At 32.3% G+C, this 13,524-nt stretch overlaps 1 protein-coding gene across 8 annotated transcripts in view; it reads left to right on the top strand.

The window, feature by feature from the left end:
* LOC139488171 (myocardin-related transcription factor B-like) overlaps positions 1–13,524 on the top strand; it is a 71,574-nt gene that overhangs the window by 51,011 nt on the left and 7,039 nt on the right. For 4 of the 8 annotated variants that reach the window (XM_071273612.1, XM_071273613.1, XM_071273610.1 and 1 more), the window contains 5 exons: positions 5,472–5,547; positions 8,718–8,882; positions 9,674–11,957; positions 12,392–12,527; positions 13,052–13,184. In XM_071273612.1, coding sequence (XP_071129713.1) covers positions 5,472–5,547; positions 8,718–8,882; positions 9,674–11,957; positions 12,392–12,527; positions 13,052–13,184 — 2,794 coding nt within the window. The remainder of the gene's footprint in view (positions 1–5,471; positions 5,548–8,717; positions 8,883–9,673; positions 11,958–12,391; positions 12,528–13,051; positions 13,185–13,524) is intronic. The other 4 variants (XM_071273617.1, XM_071273616.1, XM_071273614.1 and 1 more) reach the window with 1 other exon arrangement.

Raw genomic sequence — 13,524 nt, 5'->3', positions numbered from 1 at the left:
TATAATATATCAAAGCGTTTAGGGCTCTTGTTTTTACCAATTGCTCTGACAGAAAAGTGCTATAAATGCATGATAAACAGACTTTGCAAGATGCTGTTTCTAAGCAATTCAGTAAAATGGTCTTGATAAAAGTGTTTCTTTCCAAAGCATGATAAGAAATCTGCTGTTTAAAATTAACCATGTGCAGATGCACTGTTTAATTTTAAGAAATGATTTTGAAGTGAAGATATTTAGATTAAGGTTGAGTAAATCAGAGATTGTAAGTCCTAAAAGTCAAGCATGTTTATTAATCAGTGCCAAACATGTTTCACAGGTAATTAACAAGAATTTGACATTTGTTCTATCTAGAGTAATGTAATTAAAGTTTGTTTTTTCTGCAGGTAAAATTTTGCAACTTTCAATTTTGTAACAACTATCATTCTAACAATGAAGTCTATTTTAAAATTATATTAGTTAACTGTTTAGATAAGTCACAAATGATCGTGTTCTTGATAAACATCTACATCAGGTGTGGATCAAGGATTTTGGAGGGGTATCTAGAAACCAAGCATTTGGAAGTTTACACATTTGTCCTATATGTAGCTCTATATGCCCTAAACATGCCTCTGACCATAACTACAGCCTCCCTTAGATAGTCTTTTAAATTATATAGGTTTAATATTCATTTATACATTGCTCTGTGCAGTTACTTTATACTTGAAGGTACCAATGAATCCAAACCATTGTGATTGGTGAAAGGACTAAAAATCTCTTTGAACAAATAGTAGATTGGTACTTTGATGACTAATATTATATGTTATTATCTCAGAAACATTTACCTCTCTGCTTGTTTAACGACTCAAGTAGAATAAGTATGTGAAGTAAATGGTACAGAGTATATAAATTGGACACTTTATGTTATTATTTTTGGAGCGTTATATTCCTATATTTATATGTCACTTAAGGAAACAATTTGTTTTGGAGAATTGTCATCTGTACTGGTTCTCAGTCATTGACAGGAAATTGACTCCTTTGAGATGAATGTTGAAGATGGTATGGAGACATATTTCAATTATATACTTAATTGTCTTAACAACTTATAATATATCTTTTAGTTGTTTTGTCAAAAATGTGTGTTTTGTCAAAAATGTTTATACTTGCCAATACTGTTTTAATCAAATGGTAACATTATTGTTTTTTTACCCCCTTCATGTATTGATACTGTGCTGGTGGGGAGGCAACGTCCCAATTCAGTTGATTTAATTGTACGAAAGACAGTATTTTCTGTATAATTCAGTCCTCTAAAGGAGGCTATCTCTACTAAAAGGTAACATTTTTCTCAGCTGAAGGATTAGTCACAGACCAATGAAGCACCAATACAACAAAAAAAGACATTTAGGTCAATGACATGGTCTTCTTATAGTCAACATTAAATAATTGTCTTTACAATATATCAAGTTCTAGATTGCCCCAAAGATGAGAAAATTAAAGAAATCATCAAGAGATCTGTCATCAACACTGTATTTCTTACAGTGCATAAAAAATATCAAAATAAAACTAAAGACTTCATGTACTATGTTTGACTTTGAGCAGGTACAGTTTAAACATATTTCGTATGCTCTTTACCATCCTCCTTCAGCCATCTCCCAACTTAAAGCTCTACAGTTCTGTGATATTCTAGTCTCATGAGATATACAATAGATGATATACAACAATAGTAAATGAATGAAAGCTTCAAATTGATGTACTGGTTAGCATGAACCGGAGGAAAATGTGGGTCAAACAACTTAAGGCTTTCATTGCAATGTCAGCATATTTCTTAGTTATCATTATCATTGACAGAAATGTAATTTGGATGCAGGTATCTGTCATTAATGTTAACTACATGATCAACATTTCTCTTTATCTAAATCATAATAACATGCTCAATGTCTTCTTCATTTATTGCTTAAACTGAGCTAAAAATAGAAATGTGAAAGGCTTTGGAGTAAGGTAAAGCCTTAAGGTCATGAACATTCTTGAAGCACTATATTAGAATTTTTGGTATAAATGTTTAATTTCAAAGAAAGTGCAAATGCTCACTATAGTCTGTTCTCTTTGTAAGCTGCTTTGAAATACTTATTAGAAGAATATTGAAAAGTTAAATATCAGCTGATTTTCTTTAGTGCAATTTGTTGTTTATTTTGTTAACCCAGTCAGACAGGTAATAATAACCAAAAGTACTGTCGCTTGGTTATAAACTAATAAGACAAAATATATGTGTTGAGCTTTTAGGTCCTTTTGTCTGTTATGGCACTGATTATACCACAAACATAAATATGGCATAAAGAAAATTGGCTTTAATCAATCCTGTGGTATTTGTTTTGTATACTTGTATGCCCCATGGGATTTTAAATGGTTTTGGATAATTTGTTGGAATCTTTATGGGATGCTCCTTTCCAAATGTACATTATCACAGATGTGTTTCGATTAGGAACTAATTGTTGTTTATTGACATAGTTATTTCTTTGCATAAATTTGCATAAATTATTATTGTTAACTAGCTCTATCTACTTTTCTATTGGTTGACTGCTTACAGTAGTTTACTGCGTTGCTATTATTCATAACTTGTTGTTGGTTAGGGAATGGCAGGTAAGAAAAGTGGGTACTCCCATGCTCTTATATTTCATTAAGTTGTGCATTTCACTATTTCATTCTAAAAGATTTTATGAGGAATTTTAATGACTTAAAAATTACGTAATTAATTAAATGAAACGGTTTGCCCTGTTTTAAATTTAGCACAGAAAGTCAGATAAGGATAGCATCAGTCTATTTGTTTACTGACTTACCTAGATTTAACATTATTTACTCTTGATCGTAAGTGCAAACTTGTGTATATAATAAATCGCATCAAAATCAGCATGTATTTACAGACACAGTGCAATTTGGGTGCAACGTTCTGTTGAATTTGTAGGACAAAAATCAGCTGGTTTAAGAAATGGTTAGAATAGTATCTGTTGTGTGTACATCTTTAAATTTAAAAACATTATAAACACTGCCTTCCACCCTCCTACATCTGGTTAATTAAAAATTAGATGCCTGCTTTATAAAATATGACGAGAACCATATGGCCCCTGGTTACTTACCATTCACTGAAGGAAATGATCATCTCATTAGAATGTGGTTATCATAACACCATGTAATGTGTAGATGGATGCATATTTACTCATTTTCAATAGTTTTTTGTCCAGACTTTTGTCCTACCTTTATACATCCATGAAGTATTTAAGTATCTAGATGGATGCATATTTACTGATTTTCAATAGTATTTTTTTGTCCAGACTTCTGCCCTACCTTTATACATCCCATGAAGTATTTAAGTATCTAGATGGATGCATATTTACTGATTTTCAATAGTATTTTTTTGTCCAGACTTCTGCCCTACCTTTATACATCACATGAAGTATTTAAGTATCTAGATGGATGCATATTTACTGATTTTCAATAGTATTTTTTTGTCAAGACTTTTGTCCTACCTTTATACATCCCATGAAGTATTTAAATATCTAGATGGATGCATATTTACTGATTTTCAATAGTATTTTTTTGCCCAGACTTTTGTCCTACCTTTATACATCCCATGAAGTATTCGAGTATCTAGAAGGATGTATATTTACGGGCGATATCTTTTTGCGCCAAAAAGTAACTCATTTGCGCCACTACTTAATTGCGCCAATACTTCTTTTGCGCCACCTAATTTTCAAAACTATAGGTATCATTTGCGCCAATAAAGTAATCATCCTCATAAAATTATCCCGCTTTCTAGCTCGTTACACTATACAAAGTCATCATCTTTGTTTGTAACAACACCAATATCATCCAATATTCTGTGAAATTCTGCTTGACTTTTAGGTTGAGCCCGATGCAGTTTTATTCTCTCCATATACATTGACTGACGCACATATCTTAAATCTTTCTTTTCTAAATTTTCTTCTTCAATTTTGAAGAGCTCTGAATTTTTTTATTTTAGAAGGTCGCTCTGGCAACATATCGGTTGCTTTTCTTTTGCACGCAGTTCTCAAAATTTGACGTTCTTGTTTCTGGACTTTTGTTTCATGACATATAATCTAATTCTCCATTCGAAATAATTGTACACGATTCATCTGTGAATAACCTAGCACAACAAGACTTAACTGTACATCTCCACCTTATTTCTCCAGTTTTCCTTAACTGTTACATCTCCACCTTATTTCTCCAGTTTTCTGTACAAATGCCTGACGGATTTTGTGTTCAACAATGATGACCGGTTTTCCTCTATCAGACTCTATTTTCTTGAATGGTATATCAGACACTCTTGACTCTTGAAAAAATATTCTATTACTAAACAATTTAGTTTTTGGTGAGTTTTCTTAAATTTGATGAGTGTTCAATTAAATCTTTAGTGGAAATTTTAATAAAAGTACATGTATGCTATAGGTAAAACATGTGCAGGTATGATATAAGTAAAAAATATTTACAGGTAAATGTGGCGCAATTTCATTTCATTTATTGGCGCAATTAATACCATCAAAATAAAAGAGAGTGGCGCAATTAATACCTTTTCAAAACTGCCATTGGCGCAAATTGATTCTGCCCATATTTACTGATTTTCAATAGTATTTTTTTGCCCAGACTTTTGTCCTACCTTTATACATCCCATGAAGTATTTAAGTATCTAGATGGATGCATATTTACTGATTTTCAATAGTATTTTTTTGCCCAGACTTTTGTCCTACCTTTATACATCCCATGAAGTATTTAAGTATCTAGATGGATGCATATTTACTGATTTTCAATAGTATTTTTTTGCCCAGACTTTTGTCCTACCTTTATACATCCCATGAAGTATTTAAGTATCTAGATGGATGCATATTTACTGATTTTCAATAGTATTTTTTGGCCCAGACTTTTGTCCTACCTTTATACATCCCATGAAGTATTCAAGTACCTGTATAGTCTGCATCATTGATATTGTTCTTAGTGAATAATTCAAAAGCTATTTGGAGAAGAACAGAATGTAATGATATAGATCTATTGGGTTTAAATAAACATCTTTAAGAAATCACAAATAGAAAAGACTTACCAAAATTCAAATCTTTAATAGATATTTTATATACATGTAAATTTGAAACATGGTTTGGGTTTATTTTTGTCAAACTTTTGGCTTCAATGAAAGATAACAATCAGATAAAAGAACATTATTACAAGTAAAATGAAATAATGTTAACGCCCCACGGTAGACTGCTGTTCTCTGCTCTACCTGAATTAAGGAGGAATTTGGATCCATATACTATCATTGAAACTTTTGTTCGCAGGAACATTACAGTCTTAACATGTATTAAATGGCAAGGCCTTTAAACAACTATGTTGAAGAGAAAAAAAAAGAAAAAAAAGTCTCATATATAAATTTATATAGAACTTATTATGTTCAATTCGATTTTAATTTCATGTTATTTTTTACACTCTCTTTTCAGACAGGGGACTTGTTACGATATAAAATATCCCACAGACCAGACAGACAACAATTGGTACAGCAACACATTCTTGAAGGTATGGCATAAATTTAAGAAAATTACACAGATATTTTGTAAGAACGATGGTAGTTGTAGTGAAAACAAAATAAGTCATACAGTGAGAAATTACAAGTTATATTTACAAGTAAACTTTCATCAAATATGCTTTGACTGCAGCAGCTTTAAAGCACTGTCTAGACTTCATTTAAATTTAAGAAAGTGCATCTTGTTTTTGCTGCTTAATTTGCTGAGATTTATACCATTTCCCTATAGATTACTAAATGTACATGGCTCTGATTTGTGAAGGTACTAATATTTTAGATGGTAATAATTGTTAACACTAAAAAGCTTTATTTCATTTAGAAGTATGATCAAAATACATTGAATGACATAAACATCAAACAGGTGGCATTAAATTGATAAATATATGAATGAGGATTGTTGTCTAACACATGTAATATTGTCCAGCCTGCTTACACCTGTTTTGGCATATTGGAAGACACATTTTTAGGAGGAGGAAAGGCTATAAATATATTTGAAATGTACTAAAATAATTCCTATAGTGTTGAAATAATCAAGATACTTTGAAGTTTCAAATTTTTTGAACAATTTCCTGACTTTGATTGATTTTATCTTATAGACAGTATTTAAACCTTTCTATTTCATAATATTTTAAGTGCGAGCTATTTCTCGTGATTTCTGAGGTATTTAAAGTTAGAAATGTGGCCTTTTCAGTGAAAACATTTTCAATTTTTGTTTGGTATATTCAAATTTTACAAGGGCACTTAATTTTAAAATAAAGTTTGTGATGGTGTAAATCGAAACAATAACATATGATAGTCCCTCGGAAAGGGACGATAAGTGGCTGACCCGTGTTAAGAGAGAGCCATATCTCTTGCATGTTAAAGACACCCTTTGAGATTTTGAAAAAGAGCAGGCTAATGCCTATACAAGGCAGCACTTGCACCCGCAAAAAGGAAAGGGATTAATATAAGTTGCAAAACTTGTTTCCCAATGTTTAAAACTAAAAAAACAAAAAGATATTACCATACAATAGTTATAAGATAAGTTCGGCACTAAGTCACACACTTTTACCATCACAACACCAAGACTGATCTGACATTTACTGACTTCTTTGTTGTCATTGTTAAACTTTTGGCCTCCATGAATAGATATCCATCAGATTGAAGAAAAATGTGAAGAGAAATAATTGTGTTGATATGTATGTCATTGTATATTGTATGATAATACATGACACATTACCTGCGGACAGTGCCAAAGAATCCCATCAAACTTTGGAACTGAACCAAAACCTTGAGTTGTTGATTAATATCAGGCCCTCTTTCCATTCCAACTTATCATTTGATGGAAAACTATTAATTAAAGAATACTTAAACCTGCATCAACATCAGTTTTCATGTAGTCTGAACTCTCTGTCTTAAGATGTTAAAACAGAACTGAATATTCATTAGATATGCATTAATATAAGTTCGCTAATTAAAAACAGGTCTATGATCGTCTCTGTATCTTAAGTTCATCATATTGGTTAATTAATCAATATTTTTCTACACTACCTGGCAGTATTTGAAGTCATACATTGTTGAAATACTTCTGTTATGATAGGGATGCCTTATGCTGAAATCAGGCCCTGAATGCTAGATGCAGACATTTTGATAGACCTGATTATTTCAAAGTGAAAAGAATGAAAAGCTAAATCATTAAACATTTTTTCAAAAAAAACCAACATTTATCTCACTGGTATTCCTTATACTGTTTGGAAAGACTACTATGATGGCATCTCTGAACTTGGTTTGGTGTTTTTGGAAAAGGAAAGACTTCAAATATTTTTAAATTCTAGAATATGATAGTTATAATAGCAATTTGTCACAGATGCACACCTACCTTATTGAAATTTGAATTAAACAAACACTTATTTTGTCATAATTGTTGGAACTAAAACAAACATTGTATTTTATAAAAAGGATGTAACATCCACTCTTTTTGCTGGCTTTATATATGCTGACTTGCAATATTTGTATTCCTGAAAATAACTGTGATAATATATCAATCAAATAAGAAGTATCTTTCATTATGTATGTACTTTTATTTGTCAGTAGGTTGGTTACTACCTTTGATTGTTTTGTCATTAGTTAGATTATGACCTTTGATCTATCTGTACTTACAACAAGATCTATTCATATTTGATTTGATGATGAACTGTGTACATTCTTTATACATACTACTGTCTTAATGGGCCAAAAATTGTAGTAGCATAAGCTGAACTCTTTAGTCTGTAGCTGTTGACCATCTTTTTCATAGACAGTTTCAAAATTGCAGACTAAGCAGGTTGTGCCTATGAACTGTCAAATAAACATGTAATTCTCTGTATAGATTTCTTTTAAAAATCAATTTAGATTCTTAAAAGTAGAAATGTTTAACAAAAGAAAAAGATTTACAGATTTACATATATGTTTTCAATAATTTTGAGTTGTCAAAATTGCCAAGGGTTTTCAAAATATTTGACTTTGGAAATGGCAGCCATCTTGGTTAGCAACAGATTGAAGTTAGTATCCAAAATACTTAATTACAATATTTGATGTAAAATATAAAACAAAATAGCATCACCATTATCACTCTGAATAATAAAACAAACAAAACACTGTGCACAACTATGAAAGTACTGGTTTTCTTGAAAATTGATAACACCAAAACTAGTACTTAAGTGAAACAAACCACAAAGGCAACAGCTTTGCATGCTTACAGATCTAGTTATTACTTTAGCATGTCTCTATTAATATACTAATGCTTTATAACACATGTTTTCTTATAACCAGTCTCTAACAAGGGTCACTATCCTCTCTGTAGCAGTAAAGTGTTCATTCATCATGTTATTGATCTCAAAACAGGGAAGTTAGTTAGGCAGAAAATTGACTGCTTTTGAAAATGTCAGTTAGATACCTTGTAAATTATCACTTTTTTAACATCAAAAATGAAAAGCGAAGGGAAAAGAGCTGCTACATTTTACTAACCATGGACTTGTAAAATTATGGTTTAGATATATTATTTTGTTTTGAACACACTTCTTATTCAGAATGTATTATTACATTTTTTGTACATACAGAAAAATTTAACCATGTACCAGAACAAAACTTTAACCATGTACTACCAATATAGGACTTTGCATGATGTGATCCTCCCTTTTTTCAGATACCACTATAGACCCATCTCTACATGAGCGACAACGTTTATTGAAGCGTGCTCGACTTGTAGATGATCTTAACGTCAAATTAAATCACAGACCAGGACCTCTGGATCTTATGAAAGGAAATATTTTAAAAACTGAAGATGAAAAGTTTATGGAAGCTCTTCAAGGTAGTTTAACGATATCATGAAATTCTGGAAGATTTAGATTGAAAGATTATTTGTAGAAAACATTTAAAAAAACCTTTTATCAGTGAATTAACATTTGTTGTTCTAATATTGTTAAATTTTATTAGAAGTTTTGTATGATGACCTTTTGAAATAACAACAAATTAGATTTTGTTATAACAGCATGGACATTGGCTTTTACTGTTGTGTTCCCTTTATTAAAAGTTCAATGCTTAAATGCCAGTACCTCCTATTCAAAAGGAAAAGAATACATGTATTGTACAAGGAAAATGTTGGTATGAATTTTAGTCAAGAAGCATGCATGTTATTTAAAGGGAAGAAGTAATTTTGAGAATAGTTTTAATTTTTGTGAATTAAGGCAATGATTTTGCAAAATTTCTTTCAAGAAAAATATAATATTCATGTTACATGGAATGTATATTAAAGTATGATACATGTATTGAATCAAGCAGGAAAGCTTATTGATTTGGCATGCTTCAAAGATTGATTTTAAGATAAGCATAAAACAGCACAATTATTAGCCATTCATACAAAACAATCCTTCATTTCAAAGCTTTTCTAGCTGTAGCATTTAGCAACCGGTTAATGCATATATAGCCTATTAATTGTAAGCATATCGCTATTTACATGTATATTCCATTTCTATGTATAATACGACTTTCACATACGTGTACTGCATTCCATGTATTATGAATTTACCCTTTGAAATTGCCCATAAAATGATTACCGATCACTGACACAACATCTGATTAATGATGTGTATAATTTTACAGATGGAACATTGCCATTTCTACCAAACGATGATGACCATCCATTCACATTTGATGATGACAGTAACACAAGTGAAGGAGCCTACTCTCCATCCCAGGGGGATGATTCTGGAATGTCAGATATTGGTAGTCCTCCTATTATTCCACCAGCACCTAGTCCACCCCATCAAAACAAAGCACAAAAACTATTTCAATCAAATTTGGCAAAATTGCCAGTTGTTACGACACAAACATTTAGTATAACTAACTCAAATAATATTACTAGTGGAGGAAATTATTCAATTGCTCAAGTGAAAAATGGCAACTCAAATTATGTGACCAAAGTGCGGCCAAAAAAATCCAACCGACCAAAAACTCAGACAAAATCTAAAGTAATCAAATTCCATGAATACAAAGGACCTCCTAATGTTGTGAAAAGTACTAATCCTGCATCAACATCGACCACTCAGCAGCAGCAACAAGCACAACAACAACAACAACAACAACAAATACAACAACAACAACAGCAACTGCTACAAGATAAATCTGATACACCATATCATATACTACTTCAGCAACAGCAATTGTTTCTGCAGTGGCAATTGGAATTCAATGGTAATAATTTGAATTTGAACAAACTTGACAAACTCCCACCTGGTGTTGTCATGTCAACAGGAACAAATTCATCTGTCACGGTGACATCACCGACACCAATGAGTGCAAATCAAGGACATTTTCAAACAGTGACACAACAAACAATAACATCACCGCTAAGTGTAAGTCAGCCTCACTTGGTATCACAAGCAAATATTATGACATCAATATCACCATCACCATCATCAATTCAGACAAAGATGGTGTCACCAACAATTGTTCAATCATCACAATCACCAATATGTCAGCCACAAGTTCAACTGAACCCTAGTAAACCAGTTGCTACAAAAGTTGTGCCACACAAACCCCTGGCCAATTTGGAAGATATGAAAGTGGCTGATTTGAAAGCTGAACTAAAAAAGCGTAATTTACCGGTGTCTGGACCTAAACCACAGTTGATAGAAAGGCTAAAGCCATATGCAGATACTATTATCACAAACAGTTTAAATATTGCCTCGAAAAATATTTCAGCATTGTCAAAACTACCTGTTCAGGCAATTGTAAATGTGAAAAAATTCCCTGTTATTAAATCTGATGATGTGTCAATGAGTAATAGCTCTCCAACATCACCTCGTACACTGGAATCATTCATGCCTTTATCACCAGAAATAATTGAGATGGTGACCTCTCCCCAAGGGTTAGGTCCACAACAACAAAATAACATTATTCATAATTCTGTGCCTATGACAGTGGATAATTCACGGCCACCGTCTGTGGCACCAATGGAGATGGCAATGGAAGTTGATTCTACACCTGATCCATCCAATATCATCCAGCAGAGTTTTAATCAAAGTAATTTATCTCCATCACCATCAACAATAACTCTTGTCACATCACCAACACAACAACAGCAGGTTCATCTAATCCAGGCACCACTGGATCAACAGCAAATCCAGATCGTACAACCTCAGACACCAGCACCCAAAAACGGAGAAGCATTATCACCAGAACAACTGATTAGGGAAGAAATGCTGCAACAACAAAGACATAAGATATCTGAACTCCAGAGACAACTTGAGGATTCTCAACGAAGGTTAAAACTTCAACAGATGCAACATCAACACTTGCAGCAACAACAGCAGCAGTTAAATGTACTTCAACAACAGACTGCTCAACTAAATCAACTTCAACAACAGACCCAGCTGTTACAACAACCAACATCACCCCCTCAAATAGTCAGTTCACAGATGTTGCAACAACCAATTTCACCCCCACTGGTAGTAAACTCAAATATGTCACCTCAGCCAGTGACTAGTCCACTGAATGTCAAAACAAGTTTGATTCAGCCAAGATCGCCACCACAGGCTGTTAATATTTCTCCCGGTAATCATCAGATATTGTCAGTATCTCAACCAGAAGGAACAACCACAATACTACAGATTCCTCTGAATGCCTTACAGAATGCTACAAGGTTAACAACAGTGGATGCTTTAAAGGCTGTCAATACATCAGTACAGCCTAACGTTATAAATAATCAAGTTCCTAAAGTTTCGATGACGAACCTGTTTAGTAACCAGGTGTTACATCAGAGTTTAAATATGGGTACACCAGGAACCAGTCTATCTTCATTGATCAATATTCAGCCGATACAAACAACAGCAGGAAAGACGTTCAATCTACCACCACTCAATGGACTTTCTCAACAGCAGCATAGGTAAGTGTATAGAATATAAACACAAGAAAAAGTTAGGGCATTTTTCACACACTAGTATCTATTAAGTCTCTTCCTGATCTTAAAGAAAGTGTCTTATTTAGAAGCACGCAAAAATGAAAAACCAATAAAAAAGATTACAGAAAACATCAGCGAGTATACACAAAAAAAACTTCCTCTTATAATCGGTAAAAGTAAATCATTTTGTTACATCCATGTTTAGAAATCAATTAGTTAAACAAATACTGAAAACTAGTTTTACCTTCAGAGGGCAGCTTTTTCATGAAAAAAGTAGTTGTTTTGGTCTGATATTTTATCAGACTTCCTTATGTTGTAGTGATGTGTAATCAGAATAGCTATAAAACATGTAATACCAAATACAAAACATGACAGCTTACTACATTTTTTGTATCTAGTAATTATTTTTCCTATTTCAGAGCCATTTCTGTGCCATCATCCCCTGTTGAAGGAAAGGCTAATATCACCAGAGCCAAATCCAATCCCTTCTTTATTCCCTCAAAGGAGCCACCAAGATATGATGAGGCTGTTAAAAATATGCATAACCTTGCTCAGGTAAATACAATTGTAACTGAATTGTGTCAGTAGACCTGATAAGTTGGCCTTACATCAATTAAAAGTTACTGGTACCTGAATACACAAATGTCCTTTATAGACAATGCACTTACTTTTTAAATTTAACCTGATCAGATGAATCTGGAAAAAAGAGGCGCAAGATACCTAAAGGAAAATGAAAACTCATAAGTTGAAGAGATATTAAAAATGAAAAACTTGTAAGTCAAAGAGATAGGAAAAAGGAAAACTTGTAAGTCAAAGAGTTAGGAAAAATGAAAACTCATAAGGTATAGACTGATTTTTAAACAACTGTATGAAGCAACTTTACAGATAGATAGATAGATAGTTTATTAACGTCTCACCATTAATATACACAATACAATATTTACATATATCATAAAACATAAATATATATTAATGCCATTCTTAAAAGAATTATGAGAGACAATGAGCAACTTTACACAAGCACTGGTGAGAGTGCCTACTGGTTTACTATAAAATTCAATGAATTGCTTTGATTGTAGGGTGGACTTTCAATAAAGTCAGAACCTGGTGTTTCCTCTGCCTCTACACAGGCAATGACCAAGAGTATCAGTACACCAATCATAAAGAGCCAGGCTATGGATGATGTACTAGAAATATTGATCAGACATGGAGGTTTGTTCATAACTATATGCAAAAACATTAATCTCTCATAAAAAATAGATTTCACATTTATTTCAAGTATTGTTGGGTCTAAATGATTTTCTGAAAGTTGTTGATGCACAGAAATTATTTTCTTTCCATAAAATAGTATGACGATGTAAAAAACATTGCAGCCTCTGAAAACCAATTAAAAAAATATTATGTTTTGGAGGGGTAAAAAATATATACTCCAGCACATGAATGAAACACTAAAAAAATCTTAAAAGACCAATCAAGTCATAGTAAAACTATAATATCAGACCACAAAAGTCAATACAATAGCTTAAAAATTTAATTCTTATTCTTATTATTG

The sequence above is a fragment of the Mytilus edulis genome, chromosome 9 (genome assembly GCF_963676685.1).
Source record: "Mytilus edulis chromosome 9, xbMytEdul2.2, whole genome shotgun sequence".
Classification (NCBI taxonomy): Eukaryota; Metazoa; Mollusca; class Bivalvia; order Mytilida; family Mytilidae; genus Mytilus; species Mytilus edulis.
This window is presented reverse-complemented; position numbering and strand designations above follow the sequence as displayed.